Consider the following 27714-nt stretch of genomic DNA (forward strand, 5'->3'; position numbering starts at 1 on the left):
TTCTTTAATTTTGTATTTCTGGCTATTCGGACAGCAACATTCCCCAGTGATAAATGAAATTATAACAAATTTTCGACAAGACAAAAGCTCATGTGTTTCGCAAGCTGGAGATATATGGTGACTCTGTAAGAAAAATTGAATGTTAAAAATATTTTAGAAATATTGTTTAAATATTGTATTAAGAACATAAATGTATATTACACAAAATAAAGTTGTAAGGTATTTATTCGTTCGTAGGTCCGTTTACTGATGACTACGTCCACTTGAAACCTAGAAAAAAACTTGACGAATATTTAAATTCGTCGATAAAGCGCTAATACAGGTGCAGAGAGATTACTACCATAATCATGTATCAACAGTCGTATGAAGCATACTGGATGCATATGAACAATAACATTCAAGCTCTTCAAAAGAGAAAAAAAACTAGATAGAATGCTATAGCCTACTATCAGATACCCGTTACTCAGCTAGTGGAAGTGCGAGCGAGAAATGTCTTCATTTTCTGGAGTATCGGTAAAAATTGCAAAAAAAAAATACAAAAATTTTAAAAAACTTTAAATTTTGGCAAAACGATTTTTGGAAAATCGATAGAAATTTACAAGACTAATAAAAAAATATCAAAACATGTTTCAAAATTGCGTTGCAGCTTTGTGCGGTTTTTTGGGCGTTAGTGGGCGTGGCAAAAAGTTGTTGGCAAATCAATAAAACTTTACAGAATTTATGTAAGGATCATCGATTTAATCCAAATGTTGTCAATTTTTAGGAAACGCATTCACTACGGACAACATGTGATCTGAAAATTTTAATAATGGGTCCAGAAAAAAAGCAAGATCACCCACACGATTTATTGTGTTCAAAAAGCACCCATGAAGCGTCTACGTCACGAAAGTGAGTGGTGGAGAGCGAACTCAGAACGCTAAGCCAAAGATGGAAAGAGAGGCGAGCTTAGATAACGAGAGATAATCCCACAGCTGAGGTGCCGTGGAAATAAATTGTTAGTGATGTTAGTAATGTACAATAAACATAAATTTTTTAACTGTGGACTGCAATAATCCCGATGATGAAGTTCTGGGTCTGCGAGCTTAAGATTTCAGCTTAATATGTCAATGTTAAAGCGGGGCTGACTAGGATCGTAGTAAACAAAGAATAAAAATCTAGCCAATTAGCATAGCTTAAGACGGGGCAGCGACGGTGTCCTATGACTGAGTGGACGCTGCTGATGGCCAAAATCGCACGGAGAAATGCTCTCAGCAAAGGTTGAGTGAAATCTCCCGCCAAACTGAGGATTAAGCGTTCCGAAAACATCATAAAATTTTTCACTGAGATTACTATCAATTTCGTCGTTGAGAATTTCCTTAATGTTTGTTGTAGCTCATCGATCAGCTCTAACCTCACATGCAGGACGGAATCGTCAATCGAAGTTTGTGCAGATCTTGACAAGGAATTCGCTGACCGCCTTGCGCTTTAGAAATATGACCCTGTTTACGGCAGCGGTATAGTTTCCAGAATTTTTACAAAACATTTACGAAAAATTGTTCAACAACAACAAAAACAAACAGGCAGCGACTCGAAATTCGGTTCAAGCAGGTAGATGAGCTCAAAGTGAATTTGCGGCCGCTTCCGTTATTCGGCTATTGCACAAAAATAACTCCTTATGTGTCCTCCTCCAATTTATGTGTCAACAATGTCCAAAGGTTCATGGCCTCAGTACTCGAGGGAAGTAATGAAAGTTTGTCCTCAAGTGGGCATTAGAAATAGGCAATATTGTTAAATTCGGGTAGTATTGGTTTTGGTTTTAGATTACTTGTTTTTACTTTATTGTTTAAGGTGGGGGTTTCTTGTTGAATTTGAAGAGTTATTTTTTCTGTCGGTTTGAAGAATATTCTGAAGATTATTGCTAGAAGTACTATAGTGCCGAATAAGCAAAAGATTGCGATGCGGTTGGTGGTGGAGTGTGTTATTATATGATTTATGTGTTTTGTATTTTTGATGTTGAGGGCCACCAACGCTTCTAATGACAATACTTTTAGACTTTCCACTTCGATAGGTGACATTTGAATTATTGGTGTTCCGGGTTTTAGTATAGTTTTCTCGATATTATCGAATTGCTTGTTATTTATTTTAATCGTATCATTCCAAAAATGGACCAGATATGTTCCCTTTAAATTGTAGATTGTATTATAGTGTGTTACGTTGCCGGTGAAGTTATTAAGTAGTAATAATTTCTTGTATTTGTTCTGCGTTACTGTAGTCACAGAGCGCTTTCTTTCCCTCAACTAACCTGGCAATACAATTTCTTTTTCTTAAGTTAACAGAGTTTTTTCTTTTTTAGATATTGTTAAGTAGTTAGATATTTTACAATTTTTGCGTACATTTATTATTTGTTTTACAATGGCGTTTTTTTTTATAACAGGTTTTATTAACATATCTTGATAAGTATTGGGGTCTAGTTCTGGTATTTTATAAATATAATCTATTCTATAAATTCTAGCATTTCCTCGACTGATAAAGAGGTGACGTTATTTTTTTGAAAAATTCTGTGTACTTCGTTTAATTCAAATTCATTCAAAAGAAGGGTATTTATTACGTTTATTTTTGCCCATTGAATGACGTATTTAATGTTTACTATTTCCTCTTTTATCAGTCTGGCCTGATTTTGCAGACTTGTTGCTATTTCATTGTTAAAAGTATTATCTTTTTTTATTGAGTTGGTTAGCATATTTGAAATTGTTGTTAAGTTATTGATTTTACTTTGCAATTGTTTGTTAATTATTACTTGATCGTTATTGTTAGTTATGAGATTATTTAGGCTATTCTCGACCATGATCAAATCATCATGATCTGGGTTTCCTGCCACATATTTCCAAGCTGAACCAATCCAATTAATTGATCTAGCTTGGCGGTATTTGGAGGTAAGTGTGCTTAGTGCGGATAGTGCTTGAACTATTTCGTGTGTTAGTGTGTGGTATAGGTAGCTTGTTTTAAGATCGTTAATTGTATGCTCTTGTATTTTATAGAGTTATATTTCTATCTGCTCCAAGTCCACTATATGTATTAGTTTGACTGCTGATGCTTGCAGTTTTCCTAACCCCTTGTGCACCGAAATGGTGTGAGCGTCGGTGTAATTGGTTATTTCCATGTTTGCCATTGCAAATGGTAATAACATTAAAAACAGAAATTCCCTGAAATGAAATGAATTTAGAAATGAAATCGGTGGACGCCTATTATTATTGTTATTTTTATTAGTATTGTTTTTATTTATTAATTTTTTTTTACTAATTTTTTATTAATTTTTGTTACTCTCGTGAACAACTCTGCCTGCGCTTCTGTGATAATAGTTGTATGTCTGTTTTCTTTTACTGTTTCTTTTTTGTAACGTGGGGATAGTTTAGAACCTAGTCTTGTGTTTTGTTTTATGAATATGGTTTGCCCTGGTTCGTAATTCTTGATCTGATTGCGTCTTTTGTTGTGATTGTTTAAGTCTGTTGTCTGTTTTGATTTGAGTTTTTCTATGTTATTTTGTGTGCTTTCGTCATATTTTGCTGGGTCAGTGGTTATGTTTCTGTCAAAAAATATTTCTATAGGGCGTTTTTTTGTTACGGAGTGTATTGTGTAATTGTATTCATTGACGGCTGTATCTAATAATTCCTCGAATGTGCCTGTACCTCTTTAACTTTTAAGCATCTCATAATTTCTGCGAGCATTGAGTGAAACCGTTCTATTTGTCCATTTACAAATCTTTTGTAGGGGGGTTCCTTAAAAATTTCTATGCCTAATTGGGTTTCATCATAAAGGTTATGATAGCGCAATTAAAGGATTTTTCGTTATCTATTATAACGTATTTTGGTACTCCAAAATAGAAAAGGATGTCGTGCAAAGTTTTCTTTATGTCTTCTATTACTTCTTAGTCTATGATTTTTGCTTGCTCGAGTTTTGATTGCTGTTAGCACTAGTTTTTTCTCAATGGAGAAAATATCGATGTGAATCGTATGTCCCGGAAATTAAGGGATTGGGGTTTCTGTTATTTCTGGGTTTGTTGGATGTCTATCACATTTTCCTTCTTTACACACCTGGCATTGCTTTATTAGGGCTGCTATTCTAGTTTTCATTTTGAGAAAATAGCACTTTTCGGACAACTGAGTTTTGTTTTCCTCGGCATTTCTATGTGCCCTGTTATAAGTTTTTAAGATATGCTCGCCTTGTTCCGTTTCGTTAATTATGTCTTTAACTTGATTTTGACTGAATCTAACTTTGATGGATCCAAAATGTTCTGGATAAATTCTTTGTATAGATCCATTATATCTTCTGTTGGGTGAATGCCATTAATTATTGTGGGATATAAGTATTTTTTCAAAATTTGTATTAAATCGTCAGAATATGTCGGCTGTGTTATTGTGTGTCTATGAAATGTGGGAAATGGGAGAGTAAATTTATAGTCGGGTGGCTCTTCTATAAATATGAAAATTTAGTTTTTGAAGACACTAATTGGAGATTCAACGCTTGGTATTAGATTGTGACCAGAACTTAGAGCGCTATATTGAGTTGCTGTTAATGAATTGACTTCAACTTGCCTTGGTGCCCTTGGCAATGCGTCTGCTACAACGTTTTCTTTCCGTGGCTCGTAGAGCAATTCTTTGTTATATTCGTTTAAATAAGACTTCCACCTTTGAATCGCTATCCCCCTTTCCAATTGCAGTCATGAGTGATTGGTTAGTGGTCTGTATAAATTTTCACCTTTGAACGAACCTCCGTAAAAATAACCTTTGAAGAAGCTAACAGCCCAGTGTATGGCTAGTATTTCTTTCTTCGCTGTTTCATATTCTTCTTCGGTTTTGGACAAGGTTCTAGATATGAATGCAATTGGTGTGTCTCATTGTGATAGTACTGCTCCTATTGCATAGTCGGAGGCGTCTGTAGTTAGTGTAAACTCTTTATTAAAGTCGGGATATACGTCGTTAGATACAAGTGTACTGCGCAACTGTTCGAATAATTTTACTGCTTTGTCATCTAAATGAATTGATTTTCTTGCGGATAATCCTTTTGAAATGCGTCCGTCTTCTCCTCTAAGTAAATCAGTTAAGGGCTTAGCTATTGTGGCATAACCTAGTATGAATCTCCTGTAATAACCTGATAGTCCGAGGAAGGATCTTAGTTCTTTAAGAGTTTTGGGAAGTGGATAATTGGCTATGGCTTCTACTTTAGCTGGGTTTGTCTCTATTCCTTTATCAGATATAACGTATCCTAAAAATTCTACTTTACTTTTAAAAAATTCGTACTTGTCTAGTTGACAGTTAATGTTTGCCGCATTAAGTGTTTTAAAAATTGTTTCTAAATTTTTGCAATGTGAGTCTTCATCTTTGTTGATATAAATGTAGCAAATTTTCCCTATGTGTTCTCTGAGAATATCATTAAGTGTGCGTTGGAATATTGAAGGGTATTGGAAGCGTCAAGTTTTTTTGGTACAATCCACACAGGTGAATTGTGAATTGTATGGTGATCTTGATGTACGAATTATTTTATTTTCTAAAAGTTCTTTAATTTGTCTGTCAACCTCAGCTTTTAAAGCCATTGGATACTGATAAAATCTAGAGTATACCGGTGTGTCTGTGGTCATTCGAATTTCGGCTTTTACGTTAGTGACATAGGTCAGTTTGTCATCCGGTTCTGGAAATAGGTTTGGGTAATTTTTAAGTAGACGGTTTATTTCTGTTCGCTGACTGTGTGTAAAATGATCCGACCTTGGTATTATTACGTTAACTGATTCGAATAATATTTTTAAAATTTCTCCATTCCTCACCTTGCACTCGAAGTATGGCAGTGAGGAGTCAATTACTCTAAAAACTCTGTACTCTGTAGGAATTAAACGCAATGTCTGCGTTACCTTTTATTTTGTTTCGAATGGTATGTAAAATACCAAAATACTTTGCTGTAGCTATAGTGTGAGCATAAGTTTCCAGTATTCTATCATCGCTCTTTTTCCATGAACCAAACTCGGCTGGGTCATCGGAAAAATCGTGCAGAGATTTCACAATATCTGGGACTTTGTCCAAGTCGGATAGATCATGTTGGTTTTCTGGGGAAATTCAAAGGCTTTCGACGTTGGTGTAATCGAAGCCAGAATTTTGAGCTTGTTGTAAAAGAATAGGGAGCTGTTCAGCTAGAATCTGACGAACGGTGTCGGCTATTAATTCAGGTTGAGCCATTGTGTTTCTGTTCTGTTGGTGTGTTTCTAGTCTTATGAATTGTCTGTGACGTTGTTGGAGTACGTGATGTCGGTTAGATTATATTGGGTCTTCTAATTCAGGCTCTATGTTAAGTACTGGTGGTCTGATTAGGTTGTTAAGATTAGCCCTAAGGGGTAAAGGTATTTAGATATGGTATTAAATTTATTTGACTAAGTGCTTTGAATAATTATGTGTTACAGCAACAAAAGAGATAAATTATGTGTAAAATATGTAAATTGGGACTTAAATATTTATTAAATTGTGTCACTTAAGATATGTCAAAAACTCCTTACAAGTATGTGATTAAATTCTTATTTATTTAAATTTATAAATGATTTATGATAAATTTGATAAAGTAATGTGAATCGAAATTATAAATCAAAGAATTTTAATTAAAAATTTTTTTTTATTTAATTTAAAATTAGCAGAATGTGATCAAAGAAATTGTTTGTTTGTTCAAATTTATTTATTTTATCGCAATTGTGAATAAAGGAATTTTAATTTTGAATTGAAAATTTTGTTTTAATTTTAAAATTAACGGAACGTGATCAAAGAAATTATGTATTTGTTAAAATTTATTTGTGATTTAATTTGGTTCTTGAAGAAGTTCTTGAAGACCAGTGGCTGATCTTACCCTTCTATCTTGGAAGGACCTTTGGTTAGGACTCGCAAGATTGGGTTTTGTTATACTGCAGCTTTAGTTGCTTTATTCATTTGCAGCGCAGTGGTATTTTATTTTATCGCTTTACGCATTTTGATAGTATTCACAATTTTAATTTTTCAATTTCTTTAACACTGCACTTCACTTTGCTTACTTAATTTATTTTATCAATATATTTTATATAACTAGTATTTACTTGAATTTCATTTTATTTTCTTGTTTCTTTGGTTTTAGGTAATTCGTTTCACTTATTCACTAACATACATATCTATCCTGGTACGGCTACTCCTCCTGGTGGTCCGGATGTTGTCCTTTTCACTTTTTACTCGGGATCCTCCTCACAAGTGACGCCAGTTAAAATAAAACTTAATAACGGGGTTTGATTTCGATGTTCACTTTATTCTGGGTTCAACACTAAACGTAAAGTTCATTTACGCTACAACAAGGCCCTAAGCTAGCTGTGGGTGGTTGACAGCGACGTCGGCAGAACGTTGGCAGCGTCGATGGCAGCTGCGTGCAGAGTCGATGATTTGGTTTAAACTGGATTGATCTGCAGACTATGCAATTTCGGCGGAGCCCGTCGCGGCGGATGTTAATGTTTCTGTTGCCCATAATTCTCTAGAATACTTTGTTGCACAATTTATGTGTCAACAATGTCCAAGGGTTCATGGCCTCAGTACTCGAGGGGAGTAATGAAAGTTTGTGGTGTTAACTTGTATATGCAATATTGAGCAAACAAGGGAATTTCTATTATTGATCCCTGTCTTTAATCTTTTCTGAATATTGCAGCGAAATATTGTTGTTCGACAACACACTCTACAATAAAAGTGATATAATCAGATTAAGAGCTTTAAACGGCTTTGTATGATTTTAATATGATTTTTTAGTATGATTTCGTTAATACACGAATCACGTCGGGGTCTCCAAGCGAGAAAGGTAGGCTTAGATAACGAGAGATAATTGCATAGCTGAGGTGACGTAGAGATAAATTATGTCTCCAAATTGTATTTTTAATAAATTGTAATTTTATAACTTTTATGATTGCTGCGAATTGCTGCGAAAATACATAAGAATTAACAATGTGGCATCGCTTACTCTGGGTTTGGAATGCTTTGGAAAGCACCGCTTAAAGCGTTTGTCCGGTTTATGAGGCTGAAGCCATTTACGGAACACCACTGTAAATATGTAGAGTATATATATTCATTTTAAGATTTCATATTTTTACTGCCACACAACGAAATAGGCATAGGGCTTTTAATTGTTATTGGAATCGAAATAATTTTATCTGTTTCCATTTCTGTTGGGCTTTACGCCAACAAGGGAAGTGACATTTTTGCGAATTTGTGGCTTATGTTATGTAAACCTTCAGCATTATATTTTACCTTGAATACTACCACACGGACTGACACTCATTAAACCAAAACTTTTATCACTAAGAGTAAACCTCTTCAGGTTTCATATTAAGGTACATGTCGAGAAGCCGTTCAGGTACAATAATTTCTAAATTTTTGGTTTTATTTTTCAGCTTCAGCGTTAACTTCAGTCTGTATTGCAACTATGGGTATTTTACTATCTTGCTTATGGCAACCCAATTGAGTTTTATAGACGACCAAAAGTTGTGTTTAGCTGAATTAAATTTTTATTTACAGTTGTTTGAGCCCATTTGTATTTGTGTCGAAGGCCATCAGAGTGGTATCGTTAGTATCGAGTTCCCCGACGATCAGATACCCATTACTCAGCTAGTGGAAGTGCAAACGAGAAATTTCAACATTTTTTGGAATATCGGTAGAAATTGGGGAAAAAATAATTAATGAAAAAAAAAAACTTTAAAATGTTTTCAAAAGTGTGGACGTAAGAGTTTTGTCCTGTTCGTGGACGTTAGAATGGGCGTGACAAACAGTTTCTTGGCAACTTTATAGAAACTTGCAAGATATATAAAAAAGTGATCAAATATAGTGAAACCAGCTGAGTAACGGGTATCTGATAGTAGGGGAACTAGACTATAGCTTCTGTCTTTTTGCTTATAATACGGTCAAGCTCCTTGTTTCAAAACTCCATTCCATTTTTGCTCAACGCAGAGTTTTCCACTAGAACATTGTACGACTTAAACTGTCCAAATACGATGTTTAATAGAGTAAACGGAACAGTAACGAGATTATTTGCATCCGCCGATGGACTGCGTACGCATCAGTCCGCAGAGATCGCTTTGAACGATTTCTTTAGCCATGCTAAATTATATAATTTTTTTTTTATATATATATAAATTATATTTATCCATGTTTTTTTTTGGATATTAGGACTTAAATATACATATTTTGGAGCTTTTACCTGAGAATCGCACAAATCTGCAGTTTCCAAATGTCATAACTGTCCGCCAATAGAGGCTAATACCTCTTTTTTCAAAAGTGTGGATATGACAGTTTGAAACGGTTTGTTGCAGTTAGGCGTTGCCAAAAAAAAACTTTTTTGAGTGTGGCAGTTTCTGTGCGTTAGAGTCGGCGTGGGGAAACCTGCACAACCAAGGCATCATAGAATCTGCATGCATAATCTGACATTTTCAGCTTTTATGGTTGTCGAGATTTCTACGTGCTCATACGGACGGATGTCTTTGAATCTAGAGTGCATCTTCTGTAATTACGTAGGTCTGACATTTTTAGCTTTTATGGTTGTCGAGTTTTCTACGTGCTCATACGGACGTATGAGCTGTAATTACGTAGGTCTACAATATACCTAAAACTTGACGATTTCGCTGGGAAATGCAACTGGACGGCGTCGTTGAGGTTTACATCCGCCTATCCACATTCCCTTCACTTTTCGTGAACAAAATATACATGTGTTTAAAATGCAGTTCCAAAAAGAGGTCCGAAAAATACTTTCCACAACAACAACAGTAAACTGAAAATGGAGCAATGTAAGAAGTAGGCAGTGTTGCGAATGCACTTTGAAAAAACGATACGGTGTTATGACTACTAGAGAAAAGATATAACAGATTCGTTGAAACGTATGTAACAGGTAAAAGGGAGCGTTTCCGATTTAAGGAATATATATGTACATATATCCCTAGCCGAGACAATCTGGCCTTGTCCGTCATATTATTTGTTGAGTTTAATATACCCATAACAGATATATGAACAGATGACAAAGTTTAATTTCCCAATCCTAGACTATCATAACTTTTTATATTTAAAAATCAAAGGCTTTGTTACATTACTTACCGGATCTTCAGTTAAAACAGAAGGCATGCTAGAGGTGTATGCCATCTTCGTTTCGGTAGTTAGACAAATGTCAGATACGTTAAGTGAGCTTTTACAAATGTTTTTTGACGCAAATGTTTGGAGTACACTCTAGGTAAGACGTAAAATTAATATATATATACAAGTTTGCTTTATTTAACATACCGACTTAAAAAACTTGGAAAATATAATCGTTCGGTTAGTCAAACTTGATTATATAAACTTTGAGGACTTACTTCTGTTTGCAGATTATTGACGAACTTATTGGTAAGTTTTAAATTTCCGTATATTTTGGTTGTAGGAATGGAAGTGATGGCCGGATCGGAGAAAGATTTAATATTAGGGCTGCTTGACTCCATTTGGCAAGATCTAAAACATTACATGTAAATAACAACAAAGAAAGTTTTAATATCAATATTAAAGACTACCAGTAATATACATATGTACATACGAAATTATAAATATGTCCACTTATAAATATAAAATTGTAATACTATACTATATACTAATTATATATGTAGATAATCCTACATGTTCATATCATAGTCGCGCATTGGATGCTTAGGCAAAATTTCTTCCTTAAAAGTTTATATTGATCGTTAAATATCGGGCTTTACTTCCTTCACCTTTGCATATGTATTTGTAGGTCGTCAGGCCGTGAAATTTGAAGGTGAAACATTTTTCAAAAGTGGGTTTCAATTTGTGAACATTTGAAAACAAACTTGCGCTGCGTCCAAGTATCCTTAATCTGAATGCTTAATATCAATTCGTTATAGTTCCTGAACGCTTCTGAAACTGTTCTACGAGTAACAGCTATAATTAATTCTACAACTTTTGAGAAATCCGTAGTTCAGCGAAAAAATGGTACGAAATAGCCAAACTGCATGGTGAAGTAAAAACAAGAAATCTCAAAATTTTCTTTAATATCGGTAAGTTAAAAAAAAAAAAAATGAAAAAATAAAAAAAAGAAACAAGCGTGGCAAAAAGTTTTTTTTGCAAATCGATAGAAATAAACCAAACCAACAAAAGAAAGAAAAACAAGATAGAATGCTATATTCGAGTTCCCTGACTATCAGATACCCGTTACTTAGCTAGTGGCAGTGCAAACAAGATATTTCATATTTTTCTAAAAATTGCGAGAAAAATATAAAAATTTTGTATAAAAATAGTTTTAGGGCTGTAGATTGGGCGAAAAGATTTTTGATAAATTGATAGAAATTTAGAAGACTAATAGGAAAAATGTCAAAACATTTTTCAAAGGTGTGGGCGTGGCAGTGTTGGGCGGTTTGTGGGCGTGGCAAAAAGTGTTTTGGTAAATCGATAGAAATTTGATAGACAATACAATAATATAAAATAATTTCTTTAGCGAAGGGTATCGAATTTACCACCGAGCATCGGTGCATACATCAGCAAAACTGCTGAATATTCACGACTTCAAACTCCGCTCTGAGGGCTCTTGTCTTTGTGCATACAAAAAAAGTTAACTTTATTCATAAAAATATTACTTATCAAATATAATTGTTTTTCAGTAAAATTGCATTCCCTGGAAGCGTCTAAAAATAATATATATTTAGTGTCCTATTGAACTATTGAAGTGTCTTGTTTCATAAGTGATATCAAATCGGTTTGATCAAGAATCGTGGGTATATGTTTAATATGGCAAAAGTAATGGCGACGGTTAAAATTTGAATCACCCCCAAAAAAATGGACTCTAGCACATAACCATTTAACCATTTTAAACAAAGTGTACTAATTAACAATTTTGTTTTAATTTCAGTATTTCATCGCCCTGGGCCGAATAAAAAATTTAACCAAAACGACGCGAGTAAATACTATATATATATTAATGGAATAAATTAACCTTTACTTTCGTTTCAGAGTTTCCTGCCCAACTGGAGCTCAAATGAGTATCAGGAGCTGAGACGTGTTGGGTGGCTTTTAATCAATACTCATACCCCCACACAAGATCGGTCTTCTCGCGGATACATATATATGTTGTATAGTATAAATTGGATTTTTAAGATTACTTTTGTTTCTTGGACTCCATGCGATTTGTTTTACATTTTGCTTTTAGTTGTGTTTTTTTGTTTTTTCTGGATAGTGAAGATTTTATTGTAAGTGCCTCGTGTTAAGTGCCTTCTTGTATAATAAATACAAGTATTATAAATAACTAGTTAAATAGGGCTAATAAATAACTTAATATGTAAATGTATATTAGTGGGCTTATAAATATATGTATTTGTTAAATACTAAATGAATATTGCCGCATTAATTTTCTTGGCTTGGTCTAGCTGCCTTCGAGGTTGGGATCGGCGTGGGTATCCGGGTCAAAAAAAACTCTCCCAAGTTCAAAAAGAAACCACCCCGGCTACACATGAGGCTATCCCGGGTTCGCTGGAAGGCGGTTCTGCCCCTCTAAAACCCAGATAAATCTTCTTAGGTTCCATTCGGAACGGCTCACTTTTGCATTCTTCCGGTTGCCTAGTCTCTTCCTGTCCTGGTTTTCCACGTCCATCTTCGGATCGGGTTTTCCTCACTAATTTCCCTGAAAAACCCACTGCGATTATGAGCTAGGATCTTCGGTGACGGCGGTTCGTCCGGTTGCAAATATGGGCTATATAGGGCCTTTCCTGCTTTTCATTCCTCTCCCATAAGTCGAGAACCGACTCCAAGGCCAGCGCTCCGCTCCCCCTCCCGATCTCACATGCCATCCACACTTCCCCTTTTCTTTTGGGTGTGGGTGGTAGGAGGCGCTCTGGTCGCCTTCCCCTTTCCCCTCTCCTCATGGGAATGCCAATCTACTGGATCAAATTACCCCTTTGGCTCTGCCAACTCATTTTTGGTGCTCATTCCGGGCGGTGATTCGTCAGAATGCAACAAATATAATAGAAAGCCTACTTGAAGTTGTCCTTATAAACCACCATCCCCTTAATGAAAGCTGACGTTCCCAGATCTGCTTGGACTTCTTGTTCTGTGCATAACGGGGTCAGCTTTTTCTGAACCTTTTTACGATTTTTTTTTTACGAAAACTTGTTCTCCTACCTTAAAAAAATAGGTCTTGTCACAAAGATAAAAACGGGGAAAACTTCGTTGGGCCTGCTTTTAAATACCTTTCTAGAATATTAACAGAAGATAATACAAAAAAATAGACGATAAAGTACGAAGTAAAAGAAAAAATAATGGAAATAAAGAATTGAATAAAATCCCTAAAGTAAAAAATAAACAAACAAAAAAATAAAATATGGAGAAGAAGAAGATGCTTTAAACATTTTTAGATATTTTTTAACATCTTTCAAGATTTACAAATGAGTTTGCTATTAACAAGAATAGGAATTTTTAATTCTAAAATATTAATAAATGAGTCGAAGAGTATAAACGATGAAAAATTACTATCAATCAAAACTTTAGCTTGGTTCGGCAGCAACACTAAACACATTCTATACTAATATTATTTAAAGAAACACCAAAATATATAGAATTATAACATATCCAGATAACATAGGCCGTCAAATTGACAGGAACGATAACTGTGAACATTTCTTAAATAATGAAAAGAATGTATTTCATTTGAAAAACTCGGCGACTCAATTCCCGAAACTCGAACAGTGCGGACGTGTTTTATTTTCTGTGCTCTGTTGACAGATAAGCTTTAACACAACATTGTTGAGGAATTTTTTTTTTTATTTCGGTCAAAAATTAATTTTTTTTTTAAATTGACGTAGAAGTGCATTATGCTGGTCCTTCGGACTCTGATGATGAGTTTAACATCAGCACCTCTGTGGTTCGACAACAACAGAAAATGAGTGAGGCACTTAATTCCTCATTAGCTGCGTTGGGAAGGCAATTAGGATAATACCCTCCCACAAACCATCCCCAATTGTGGTTGATCAGTAGTATTTATAAGAACGGCCTCGTTAGACAAAATCAAGATATTCCCTGAAATGTCATCCGAGCAATACATTAATTACAAGTTGTTGTTGAATTGGAACTGTCAGCTGAGGAAGTCCACGATATTGAAACCCTTTATCGGCAACGGGTTCAAGTTGAACTTTATTTACAAAAAGGATGATATCATTCAATTCCACTGCAACCCAGCATTTGGACACATTAAAAATCATTGCCAAAACACGGTTTGGAGGCCTGCTTAAAGGGTGTTCATCCAGTGAAATGTTTCAACTGTGGCTGAAACCATATAGCCAGCTATAAAAGCTGAGTCGTTAGCTCTGGGTCTTACTACTTGCTACATGGGTAAGATATCCATCCAGCAACTCATCTAGCCGATCGGAACTGTGGTGGAGTTAAGTCTTCAATGTTACCAGCTCTATAGTCTGCAAAATCAAAATGTTTAATGTGGAAGTCAAAGTCAAAATCGACTTTGATGAAATAGCCATTGCGTCAAACTATTATCCACTTTGATCACATCCCATTTATCATAATATTAAAAGACAGCCTCTTCGCAAAATCCCTATACAGAAAAGTGACAATACATGGTACAGGTCCAACTTAGGGATCCCTTTAGGTATTGTGGTCGAGTTAGAGAAACGCTTTCAGCCATTTGACATGGCGAGTCACGATAAGGTGAAAGAAACACTGGCCAACCTAAATGCTCCTTTTCCGATTACCGATTCAGCATGTAAGCCCAGAAGAAGTTTGCGTTCATATTCAAAAGCTACATTATAAGAAAACGTCGTGCTTCGACGGTATTGACAGTAGATTGAACAAGGCTTTGCCTAAAAAGAAAATCCTATTTCTTGTACTCCTATTTAACTCAATGCTACGTATCACCCCTCTCCTACATATATACATATACATTTTTTGAATAATATATAGTTGGCAAGTGTCATGTGTAATAAAGTTCGAAAATATAGAAGCTACAGTAATTGATAATGATTTTGTTGCGGAGAGTATCGATTTTGCCACTGGGCAACGGTGCACATATTACGAATAGTAAAATTATAATGCCTGGCAGAGGCTAAAATTAAAAAAGATTTTCTGCCTAATACACTTTTATAAAAACATGTTACATGTAAAAAAGAAATGTAGTTGGCACGAGAATATATAGTGACATATCCATAAGTCCCTTAGACTTAAGCACATGCCTACTTATTTACACACACAACAAGCATACTCAACACTACCCTATACCTCACAATTGTAAATCAGCATAGCCCATATTACCCTTTATGAACTCAGCCCCTAGATAAGAATAAACTTGTCAGCAGAATCCCAGAACGAAAGCCAAGCGGGAAAACCCCAAGTAATACGAATACAGGATGTTATTTAAACAAGTCACCCATTGGTAGACTAAACATTCTTTGCCTAATTGTCAAGTTCCCACGTTTAAATTTCGGACTCGCAAACTCGAAAACAAAAGTTTTAAATTTCAAATAAACAAAATCTTAAGAATCTAAGAGCACTTGTATCCAAGAGCAAATGCACTTGAATCCAAGAGAAATGCAGATAACTCCAAAGCTCTCTCTCTCTAATCCTGAAATCCAAAGTCCATATTTGAAAAGCTCGAACCCGAGGCTTGAACGTTAATCAATCTAGATCAATAAGGAGAGTTCAGTTTGAGACTTAAATTAAGAAGTTCGGTGTTCTCCAAAAATAAAGTGTTGTAATTATTCAGTTAATAAAAATTATATTTTTTTTTTGACTTATGGAAATTACCAACATATACAGTAATTGGCGCAGTCGGTAGGATCATTATTAAATACGAAGTCCTTTAGTACGGTACTGGTCATTTACAGGATATGCTATACAACTAGCTAACCTGACCAGCGAATTAAAACAGTGATTTCTAAATTAAATGGATCCGCAAAAGAATCTACGTGCGTCTAGATTTCATAATAAAAAAATCCCGTGTGGTCAGATAAACTCTGCAAACTAATAAAAAAAATCCCGTGCGGTCAGAAACAAAATTCTATACAATTTTTTCTGTGGGTTTAAATAAACCAAATCACAAAAAACTCTGTGCATCAAGAAATCAACAAACCAATTACAATATGGCAGTTCCACAACTTTCCGTAAACCACCTGAATCAACTACTGGGCCAGATTAAAGAACTACACTACTACGATGGCACACCTGGCCAATTATCCGGATTTGTCAACCAGGTGCCAGGCAGGCACACGTAATATATGGAGCAGTAAAACGCCTGATCACGGATTTAGCACTGGAAGTCGTAATTCAAGCAAGAGCAATGACATGGATGAAAATCAAAACAACACTGGCAACATCATTCAAGGACCATAGACCATATGTAACCTTAGTGAGACAACTGGAAGAAACAACATACCCTGGTAGCATAAGTAAGTTTATAGAAAAATTAGAATTACAATACTGGAACATTTTTGACAAACTAGAATTAGAAAATGACCCCATAGATAAGGTAAACTACACTGAAATGTTAAAGAGAACAATTAAAACCACTATAGATCGAAAATTGCCAGATAGAATGTACATGTCATTAGCGCGTAAGGTCATTGATACCATTGCTAAATTAAAACAAGCCACGATCTTATACTTTTAGAAGGGATTTAAATTAAGGCAGACAAAACAATCCTCTCAATATTCAACCGTCAACTTCAAACGTGAATAGGCCGATAAAAAGACAACGAGAAAGTCAGAGTGGGCAAAGCAAGATGGATGTAAATTTTCATCAGACTGCCTCGGAAACTCAAGAAACGCGGGAAAACGAATCAGTCCCCATGTTCTAATAAGTTATCATAACAATCACTATAAAGGAATGATCGACACAGGCTCCTCGATCAACATCATAAAAGAAAATTTTGCAAACCTAAAGGAAGAAGAAGAAGAATTAAAAAGAAGCATTATAATGAAACCCACTCCAGTATGTCCGTCCGTACAAAAATTCTATGTCCATAATTTTTTCGATAGTTATGATTTCCTGTTAGGTCGAAAATATCTCGATGAAACAAAAGCAAAAATTGACTACGAAAAAGAAACAGTAACTATAGGTTCAAGAACCTACAAATTTAGGTACGAAGAAGAAAAAGTCGAAACCACACACGCAAAATGCCTTAGACCCAAGCTTAAACCAAAGCTTAAGCAAAAGGAGGAGACCGCATCAGCAAAATGCCTCGCTCCAAAAGTAAACATTGACACAGTGGAAAATGATGAAAAACACTTTGATCCAAAGTCAGTTGACAAAGATATAGTCAACTTCGCGATAAATAACGAATTACGCGAATGTAACGAATACAGACTCGAACATTTAAATGTAGAAGAAGTCGAACGTTTAAAGAAGGTCCTTTATGAATATAAAGACATTCAGTATAAAGAAGGAGAAAATTTGACCTTCACAAGTAACATTAAACATGTTATCCAAACTCAACACGAAGATCCAGTCTACCGAAAACCTTATAAATACCCCCAAAGTGTTGACCAAGAAGACAACAAACAAATTAATGAAATGATAGAACAATGTATAATTTGCAAATCGAAGTCGCCTTATTGTTCTCCCATTTGGGTCCCTAAGAAGGCAGAAATTTCAGAAATTTATGTTAGTAGTGGACTATAGGAATCTCAACGAAATAACTGTCAACGACAAATTCCCCATCTCTAGAATGGATGAGATATTGTATAAACTCGGACGATGCCAATATTTTACAACGATTGATCTAGCCAAAGGTTTTCACCAAATTCAAATGGATAAGAATTCCATCGCGAAAACAGCCTTTTCAATCAAACACGGGCACTATGAATATACACGCATGCTCTTTGGTTTGAAAAATGCCCCTGCAACTTTTCAGAGATGTATAAACAATCTTTTGGAAGATTTGATCTACAAAGGACTGCCTAGTATACCTAGACGATATTATAATTTAATCCACTTCATTGGAGGAACACATTCTAGGAAATTCTTTGGGAAACTCAGGGATGCTAACTTAAAATTACAGCTAGACAAATGTGAGTTCATGAAGGAGGAAACCGAATTCCTGGGACATATTGTAACCACAAACGGCATCAAACCCAAACCAAACAAAACTAATGCAATCACAAATTTTCCATTTCCTAAGACACCAAAACAAATAAAATCATTTTTGGGATTATGTTGGTTCTACCGCAATTTTATTCCTTACTTTGCCAAGTTAGTTAAACCTATGACCCTTAAACTTAAGAAAGGTGCAGTAATCGATACTAAAAATAAAGATTACATTGAATCATTCGAAAGGCTAAAAGTCTAATAACTTCAGACCCCCTACTGATATATCCAGATTTCTCAAAACCATTCTCACTGACAACCGATGCAAGTAATTTAGATATTGGTGCTGTGCTATCTCAGAATCATAAACCCATCTGTTATGCCAGTAGAACACTAAACGAGCATGAGATTAATTACGCTACAATCGAGAAAGAATTGTTAGTTAAGAAGTTCTACACCCAGGAATAGAAAAAACCACTAACTGGTTTAAAGAAGAATACTATAAAAAGTAGAGATTGGTTAGAAGCAAAGAGGGCTATAACGAAAATGTTTAATGACATGGGAGAACCACAGGAAATAAAAGCGGATAAAGACTCAGCATTCATGTGCATAGCTCTGCAGAATTGGTTAAGATCTGAAGGCGTAAACATATCCGTCACTACAAGTAAAAACGGAGTATCCGATATAGAGAGGTTCCATAAAACAGTAAACGAGAAACTAAGAATCATTGGCAACGAACAAAATATAGAGGATAGATGTACAAAATTTGAAACAATCCTATTTGTTTACAATCATAAAACTAAACATAACACTACCAAAAGAACTCCGGCAGACACATTTTTGCATGCAGGAAGCACAGACTTTAATGTCCAGCAAAATAAAATCGACAAAATCAATAAACTTAATGAGAAGAGACATGAGTTTGCAATCAACACGAGATATAGACAAACCCCACTTGTAAAAAGCGAAGTAACCAACCCATTTAAGAAAACAGGACAAATCGAACAATTAGACGAAAAACATATCGAAGAGACAAATCGCGGTAGGAAAATCGTACACTATAAGTCAAAATTCAAAAAGCAGAAGAAAATAATAATAGTAAATACGATAATTCCAGACAACCCGAAGAGAGTTAAGCGATGCCATATACTTCCCACATTACTTATCTGTATGATACCCCGTATCACCATGGACCAATCCAGTAATATAGAAGTAAACCCACTCAATGCCAAGAATGGATGTTTGGAATATATTCCAAACAGGAACAATAGAAAATCCGATAAGCTACGAATACCATTACTTAAGCATAAACATAACGAAGACAATGCTAACATTTGAGAACCTAGTAGAAGAGGCAAAAGTTTTTCCAAATGTACCCCAAATTCAAAATCTAGTTGAGAAATTAAAACGGGAAATCAATGGACTAAGAATTATTAAACGAAGTAAAAGAGGAACAGCGTATAAATATTTATTTGGCACCTTAGACCAGAACGATAGGGATGAGTTGGAAGGAAAAATCAATAACCTTTCAGAAAATTCCGTGAAAGCCCATGACTTAAACATGGTAATCAACAACGGAATAGACATTATAAATAAGCTCAAAGTAGAGAAAGAAAAGAATCAACAGATCGCGATATTAATATTCCATTTACAACAATTCACAGAATATATAGAGGATATCGAATTAGGAATGCAGTTAACTAGACTAGGAATCTTTAACCCGAAACTATTAAAACATGATTAATTGAAACAATTAAACTCCGGAAAAATTTTAAAAATAAAAACATCAACATGGCTTAAAACAGATAAAAACGAGATTTTAATTATTTTCCATGTTCCAAGCGAAGTCACAAAAGTTCAATCTTTCAACTAGTCCCATACCCATATGAACATAATAATATTCTAACTGAGCAAATATTCGATAAGTTCTATATTTTTAATAATCAAGTATACCATAAGGATACAGAGTTAGTAATACATGACAAATGCATAGTTGGATTGATCAAACAAGAAGAAACTCAGTGTAAATACACTAAGACTCATAAAAATGTTCAGATCAATTACATAGAACCGAATATACTAATTACATGGAATCTTCCAGAAACAACTATAAAACGAACATAACGGTATTTGTCGTGCTTCTACATTTATACAGAAGCAAACGAAGGAAGAAGTGGAAAAAATAACTGTTCATGGGCTAAAAATAGAAGCACTGAACTGATGCTTGTCTGTTGTCAGAAGTATTTACACACAATTTTTACACGTCAAAATTATTTACACACAGCTTTTTTAATTGATTTTTGCGTTTTTTATTGAATTTAAACGAAATATTTTATATTATTTTAATATGTGATTATGTTAAGCCAACTAATATCTTGTTACTCCGCCTTTGGCATCAATTACTGCTTGGAGCCTTGCTGGTATTGACCGGACCAAGTTGTGCGCAAACTCAAGAGGTAATTTTGACCAAATTTCCGTAATTTCGGCTATAGTTTCATCGCGCTGGAGATCTCTTTCAAATGTCCTCTGACTCTTAACAGAAGAGTCTCTTGTGGCATGTAGCATTGTCCTGCTGCAAGATCCAGTCATTCGTGGAGAACAGTCTATTTCCTGAGGTTAATGCGTGCTCATTTAAGATATGGAGGTATCCTGTTTGATTTAGTGTACCTTCTATCGGTACCATGTCTCAAAATCCATAGTAGCTTAAACAGCCCCAGAACATCACCGTGCCACCACCAAACCGATTGATTGGCTGGAAGTTAACAACGGACTCCCAGGTTAGCATCAGCAGGCCTATTTTTATTCCTCCTATTGCTATTAATCATTTTATTACCCATAATTTATTAATATTAAGCATTTAATATTATAATTATTACTCCACTCATGTATGGCCCACCCCAAATTGGGTCCACCCTAATTGGGCCGAGAGCTGAGCCAACATATTGCGCCCTTATGGGCCGTGGCTTTGTGCCATTGGCTAGCAGCGATCATATGACTTCTGCAAAATGCGCTTGGTCAGCGGTCTGCCACGGGTATCCGGTCATGCATGAGCTTTTGTTAGTTCTTAAGTTCAGTTCTGATTTTATATTCAATTAATAAAGAGCACAAGCTCATATATCGAAACTCCGGCACCTAGCCGTTAAACCTTTTTATTACAAAGTATACCGGCTGAGTCTCTAGGCCAGCGGTATTGAAGGACAGTCTCCTTCCAACCTAATCATCCTATTTCATCATAGAAACAGGACGGCCAACCGGCCCCTCACTGGACAACTAGCAACAGCCAACCGGCTATCTACACTGGGAGACAGCGGCGAGGGATATACTATTGCCAACCGCCCACACCATCTTATAACTTGGACGGCATTACCCTTTAGTTGTTTTGGGAGATGCATAAATTGCTTGCTAAATGATCCCTGAAACTGAAACGCAACTTCATCAGTCCATAAAACATCAAACCAGAACTCGAGAGGCTTCTATTTATACTCCAAGACAAATGCGAGACGTTTTTCCTTGTTTCTTGGGGTAATATCAACTACTGCACGAACAACATAGGTGTTGATGTCAATTTCCTTCATTCTGCGACGCAGTGTACTATCGCTAATATGTTTCCCAATTAAATTTTTCGAAGCTGCAACAATTTTAACGGTACTTATGGTGGGATTACTTAGTACAACTCCTATAATGTGTCTGCAGTCTCTTGGGTTCAATGCAACTTTTCGGGCAGTTCTCTTTTTATTTTCCAAATTTCCCAGTGTGTCCTTTTTTTTAACTAAATTGTACACAGTTTTACGTGATATTTTGTACAACTCAGCTAATTTGGATGCAGAAGTACCAGCCTTAAATTTAGTGACAATCTCGGCTCGATGCTCAACTGATAGCTCCTTTGTTTTTGCAATTTTACAAATTAAATGCTTAGTTTAATCTATTAATTTAACTGTTAGCAGTTAGTTTAAGTTCCAATTAAGCGATCAAGATCAACTGGAACTTCACTTACTCAATGCAAATCAAAGACTAATCTTCAATTTGCACTGTGTAAATAATTTTGATGTGTAAAAATTGTGTGTAAATACTTCTGACAAGTTCAATGCTTCTATTTTTAGCCCATGAACAGTTATTTTTTACACTTCTTCTTTCGTTTGCTTCTGTATAGATGTAGAAGCACGACAAATACCGTTATGTTCGTTTCTGAATACAAAAGCAGCAGCAATAAGCGATCAAAGTTGACAATTGAAAAAAAAACACGTTGTGTAAATACTTTTGACCACCTCTGTATATTGTGAACGCTTAATAACACTCCGATGCTTACACTTCTTATTTTTCTTTATTCGACTCGTCTAACCAAGAACTCGCCACCTAATGCCGCGCTTTGCTTATTCGCCTTTTACTTATGCTTCCCAATATCTCTATGTATGCGTGAGCGCTAGGTGTACATTTTTATCTCTTAATGCTAACTTATGATTAAGAACGAGATGACAATTTGGTTCTTACTCATAAGAGGATTTGATCTTGCGCTCCTGTTTGCCACCATGTGCTTCATACCTCAACCTAAGCTAATACATGGTGCATACATGGTACTGTGGGCCTTACGAGTATCTATCCTACCACAATATATTCAATAGATATAAAGAAAATCTGGGAACTGTGTCACGTCAAATTTACCCCAATCTAATCCTGCGCGATGAGATCTCGACGCGTTGGTGTTAGTAGACATAAAGTTGGAATTATACATACATATATACGTGCGGCAACATATTATAGATAAAAAACTTTATACACATAAAAAGAATAACAAAGTATTTTAAATAGATATGTACGTTTGTATAAATATATATATTTCAATGGGGCACGATTTAGCCCCTATCTGCTTCTCCAATTACTCGGTCACTTCACTTGCTTCACTTGCTTTTTTATTTGGGCTAGCATTTAAAATGCTTTTATGCACTGTTTCCTTTTGTTCAGCTGTAATTATTTAAGTTGAACTTTCTGGCTTATATTGTCACTGTCACTTTTTAGTTCTGCTTTCACGTCATAACCTTATTGTGGTTTTGGAATGCTGAATGCAATCTTTTCCAAAACGTTGTGATGGTCACGACGACGCTGCACTGATCGCTTGTAAGTTTTCACGAGTTTCAGCATCGTGAGAATCACTATTACTATAGCAATTAAATTAAGTGTTTGCTGCACGACTAAAATCTCGTCCTTGTGGTCTATTACTTTCACGGCGTTGGCTTTGGTCTCCTTGCCGCCCATCTTGGAAACTTCCATCTATTAGTTCAAAAAGCAGGTCTTCCTTCACGAGGTATCTTTTTGACTTCCTGTCTGTTGGTTCGAAAAGCATGTCTTCCTTCACGGGGAGTCCTTTTCCATTCATTGTATCATTCCAGTCCATTATTCTTGAATCACAGAATTTCGTTCAGGATCGGAGCGAAGGCGTCCTCTCTGGAATAATTCCTTTTCGTTCACCTTGGGCACGAAATCGGTATTCTCCTTTTAGACACGAAATCTTTATGTCTCGAGACTGTCTCCTCCCGAGAATGTCTTTTCCCGGGACTATCTTCTCCCGAGACTTCCCCTCCCGAGATTGTTCTTTCCCGACACTGTCTTCTCTCGAGAGCGTCTTTTTTTCTGCTTCCGAGAATGCCCACTCTTTTAGAGGGCTGAGAACCATAATTGGTTGGTTCTATGGGTAGGAATAATATTTCACTACTTCTCCTATTTTGGGACCGTATGATGAACATGGCCAATTATTGAAGTATAATTTCCATGTAAACGTTTGGGGCTTCTGGCTTTGACACTCGCTTATTGTCGAACTGCATTTTATTTGGTGCATTCAGTCTGACTCAACTAGGTAGTTGTACCCTCTGCTTCTGATTCTGGCTGCTTTATGTGTGAGTCTTAAAATGAGGGTATACGTAACATACCCTAGACACCAAAACATTAGGTTTACCTATACTAAATTTAATACCTATGGTTTAATACCTATTATTCCATTAGTCAATACAATAAGTCCAGCAACAAAAGCCAATTATAGGAGTTATGCAAAGAAATACGAAATAAACATGTAAACTTCTTAGACGACATAAATCTTTTTCCCTAGTCGAACAAAGGGTTCAGCCTGTAAACACATACGTCAGCATAAAAGTTTTTATCAGTCCATATAAATTAAACTAAAGATTCATCTGGCCACAGATTTAAATAATCTAAATCTTCGGAGTAAAGTCCAGCTTCGCTGCTCGTGCCGCTGTCGCCGATAAAAGCCACAGTTATAGGTACAAAGCATTTGTGAAATCACATTGGGGATCTAAAAAGCCATACCAAATAAAAAGATCGCTTTTGTTAATATATTTCAAAAATATTTTCGAATCAAAAAAAATGTAATTTGCATGCTTATCTAAATGGGTTACACACCAAAGTCTAAAAATTATGCTAAATTAATGTCTAACAAGAGATAACGCTATTGTCGAGTTCCTTGACTCTCAGATACACTATATTCAACTAAGGGAGTGCGAAATTTTAAATTTTTTGCCATACCGATAAATATTAATATTAAATATAATAAATATATTATATTAAATATAATATTAACCAAAAAAAAAAAGTTATACAAATTTATGGTAGTTAGAGGGGGCAACATTTTTTGGTATACCGATAGACACAGGCAAAACGAAAAAAAAAAACGAAAAACTATTAAAACATTTTTTCAAAAGTTCTTGGCGGTTTTACAGTGAACGTTGCAACGTTCTGTTTCTGTAGAATCTGCATGATTAATCTCAATTTTTTAGCTACTAGTTCCTAAGATCTCGGCTTTCATAAGGACGGACATGGTCAGAGCCATTATAGGGTCGCAAAAGCGTCCTTCTACCTTGATACTTTTCAACGATACTATTTTCCCTTTTACTGCACGAGTAATGGGTAATAAAATTAAACATTTTTAAATGTGAAGCCGTTTTTGTGGGTGAAATATTAGGCTTGGCGAAAATGCGTGCAGTGGAGGGAACGTAGCCAATCTTTGTTTGCTATCTCGGAAGAAATTGGCAAGACACCTTGTTAAATGAAAAAAATAAAAGCACGTGGCAACGTTCTTTATCAGAGCAGCGAATGCAACTTGTAAATATTTATCTTATTAGACCCATTAGTCGTAGGGTAGAAGGGTAAAAGAGTAAAAGAGAGTTTCGTTGAAAAGTATGTAATAGGCAGAAGGAAGCGTTTCCGACCATATAAAGTATATATATTCTTGATCAGGATCAATAGCCGAGTCAAACGGAGCATGTCCGTCCTTCTGTCCGTATGAACGCCTTGATCTCAGGAAGTACAAGAGCTAGATTGTTGTGATTAAGCATGCAGCTTCCAGAGACATAGACGCAGCGCAGAGACATAGTTCGGGGAACTCGACTATAGCATTCTATCCTGTTTTTTATTTATAACCGCTTTCCAGGAATAACCGTATTAAAATTTAATAATTTTAAATGTTGGACGCATGTCTGCTTTGTATAATAATTTTCATTAGAATGAATCTTGTTTAACATATAATATTTAATGAATATGTTTAAGACTGCGCAACTGCACCGCTACCGCTAGCTTATGTAAGTATTGTAGCCAAAGAGCTAAAATGTGTTTTAAATAATATTTATGTATAACACTGCGTACATTGTGTATTGGTTATGTGAACACAATACAATAATATTACATGCTGGTAATGCCTTTACACAATAGCTGAGCACTAAGTACAAAGAAACATTATTTTTTCACTGAAATAATTAAATAAATGCGGATAAAAGGATTAATAATTTAATTCATCAAGTCTTTAACTTATAAAGGACACCTCAAAGTTTAAAGAAAACTACGGAAATCTAAGTATTCCAATGAAGGAATATTATATCAACTAATTTGACACAAATGCGAATATTTCATAGCTAAATTAGGGAATTATATCGGGAATATTTACAACATTGGATTCTTATGTAACCAAAGCCAGAATCAGTTTTTAAATGCGGTTGATGCAAATAAAAAGAAAGGACGCCAGCTTCAGTAAATCGAAGCGTATATGCAATAATAATAATTATAATAAAAATAAACCATAATAAATAATAATAATAATATAATCAAAAACAATGAAACTATAATTTATTTTTAAATTTTTATACCTGTTAAAGTAAAAGGGTATACTAGAATCGTGAATAAGTATGTAAAAGATAGAAGGAATCGTTTCTGACCCTATAAATAAATTATATTCTTAATCGCTAGCATTAACATTGTGTTCTCGGGAAACAAAGGTGTATAGTTTATATTAAGCATGCAGAATGCAGCATACAGGGTATGGTTATGATGTGCAAATTTGTCTCAGGACGTACCGCACTCTAACGCCGCTTATTTTTTAAACATTTTTCAATTATTTATATCATAAAATTATTTGTCTTGAAAATTTATATCGATATGCGAAAAACATGTTGTGCCGAGGAGCTCGATTATACCGTTCCACTTGTTTCGCTACTAATTTCTCAAAATCAGTAGACTTACATTTTCGGCTTGAATGGATTGCGATTCTATAGTAAAACTTGCCATGCAACACTAAATTTTGTTTTTCTAAAAACTTACCCGTTTTCAAAGTTATGTAAGGCATCAATCTTTTTTTTATTGGTAGCAACCAACATTAATAACATATGCTTACGAAGATTTGTACTCAAATTTTTGCAATCGTCTGATATTGGTGTGTGTAGCTTAGAAATCGCTGATTTGATTCTTTCCTCTAAATTAAGTCTTTCCATGTTGTAAACCTTAAATTCTCGAATATGTACTAATTTAGTTGGTAGACTTGTATAATTTTCCATCAACGGGATTCTTAGGTTTTCGTAGTTATCTTTAAACTCTGAGTTGCCCTTTACAAAACCTGAGACTTTATGGATAAGATCCTTAATCTTATTATCCGCCTTTATCGCTAAGCGTATTAGTTCAGCGTGACTTTTTAGGCCGCATTCGTTTTTTCCTGTGATATAATTATGATTATTTGTACGTAGTGTTCAATGTTTTTTAAACGCATTACCAGCTTGTAACATTAAGATAAGACAAATAGTAGCAAGTTGCATGTTGCTGCTCTGAAAAGTTATAAAATTTTAAGTATTGAATGAAGCATGTACAATATAATAATTGATTCGTTGTATTTGATAACTTTATTTCCACACATAAGAAATACATTGAAAAAAATATTTAAAACTTATAATATAATAATATAATATTATATTATATTATATATATATATAATATAAATATATATAATAATATATAATATTATAATATAATAATAAAAAAAGAAAGAAATCATGTTTTCGATATACATCATCTTTTTATACCCTTGTAGAGGATATAATTATTTCCAAGAACTTTGCAACGCAGTGAAGGAGAAACCTCGTCCATAGTATATCCATATCCGTCTGCCCGCCACACAGTTTTAAATTTATCTGACCTATTCCGAAAGTATTATTTCTACTGCACAGACGAATGAAACATGGATGGAAAGAAAAGTATTTATATTTATATATAATTTATGTATTTATAATTAAATAATTCATTATAATTAAAATTCCTATAAGACAGATTTTTTTTAAAGATATTATTTCTATTAAGTTTTGGTCGTAAATTGCTTCCATTCGA

At 34.9% G+C, this 27714-nt stretch overlaps 1 protein-coding gene across 1 annotated transcript; it reads right to left on the reverse strand.

The window, feature by feature from the left end:
• On the reverse strand, positions 1 to 27149 carry LOC26526646 (the record flags this gene model as incomplete). Its single annotated transcript, XM_026982823.1, has 6 exons — positions 27107 to 27149; positions 26662 to 27049; positions 10355 to 10487; positions 10284 to 10295; positions 10101 to 10229; positions 1 to 123 (listed from the first exon to the last, which is right to left on the reverse strand). Coding segments are annotated over exons 1-6 (828 nt in total), but the record flags the coding sequence as incomplete, so codon positions are not given.
• Between the last annotated feature and the right edge of the window lie 565 nt (positions 27150 to 27714).

The sequence above is a fragment of the Drosophila erecta genome, unplaced genomic scaffold, assembly GCF_003286155.1.
Source record: "Drosophila erecta strain 14021-0224.00,06,07 unplaced genomic scaffold, DereRS2 tig00000219-arrow-pilon, whole genome shotgun sequence".
In the NCBI taxonomy this organism is placed as follows: domain Eukaryota; kingdom Metazoa; phylum Arthropoda; class Insecta; order Diptera; family Drosophilidae; genus Drosophila; species Drosophila erecta.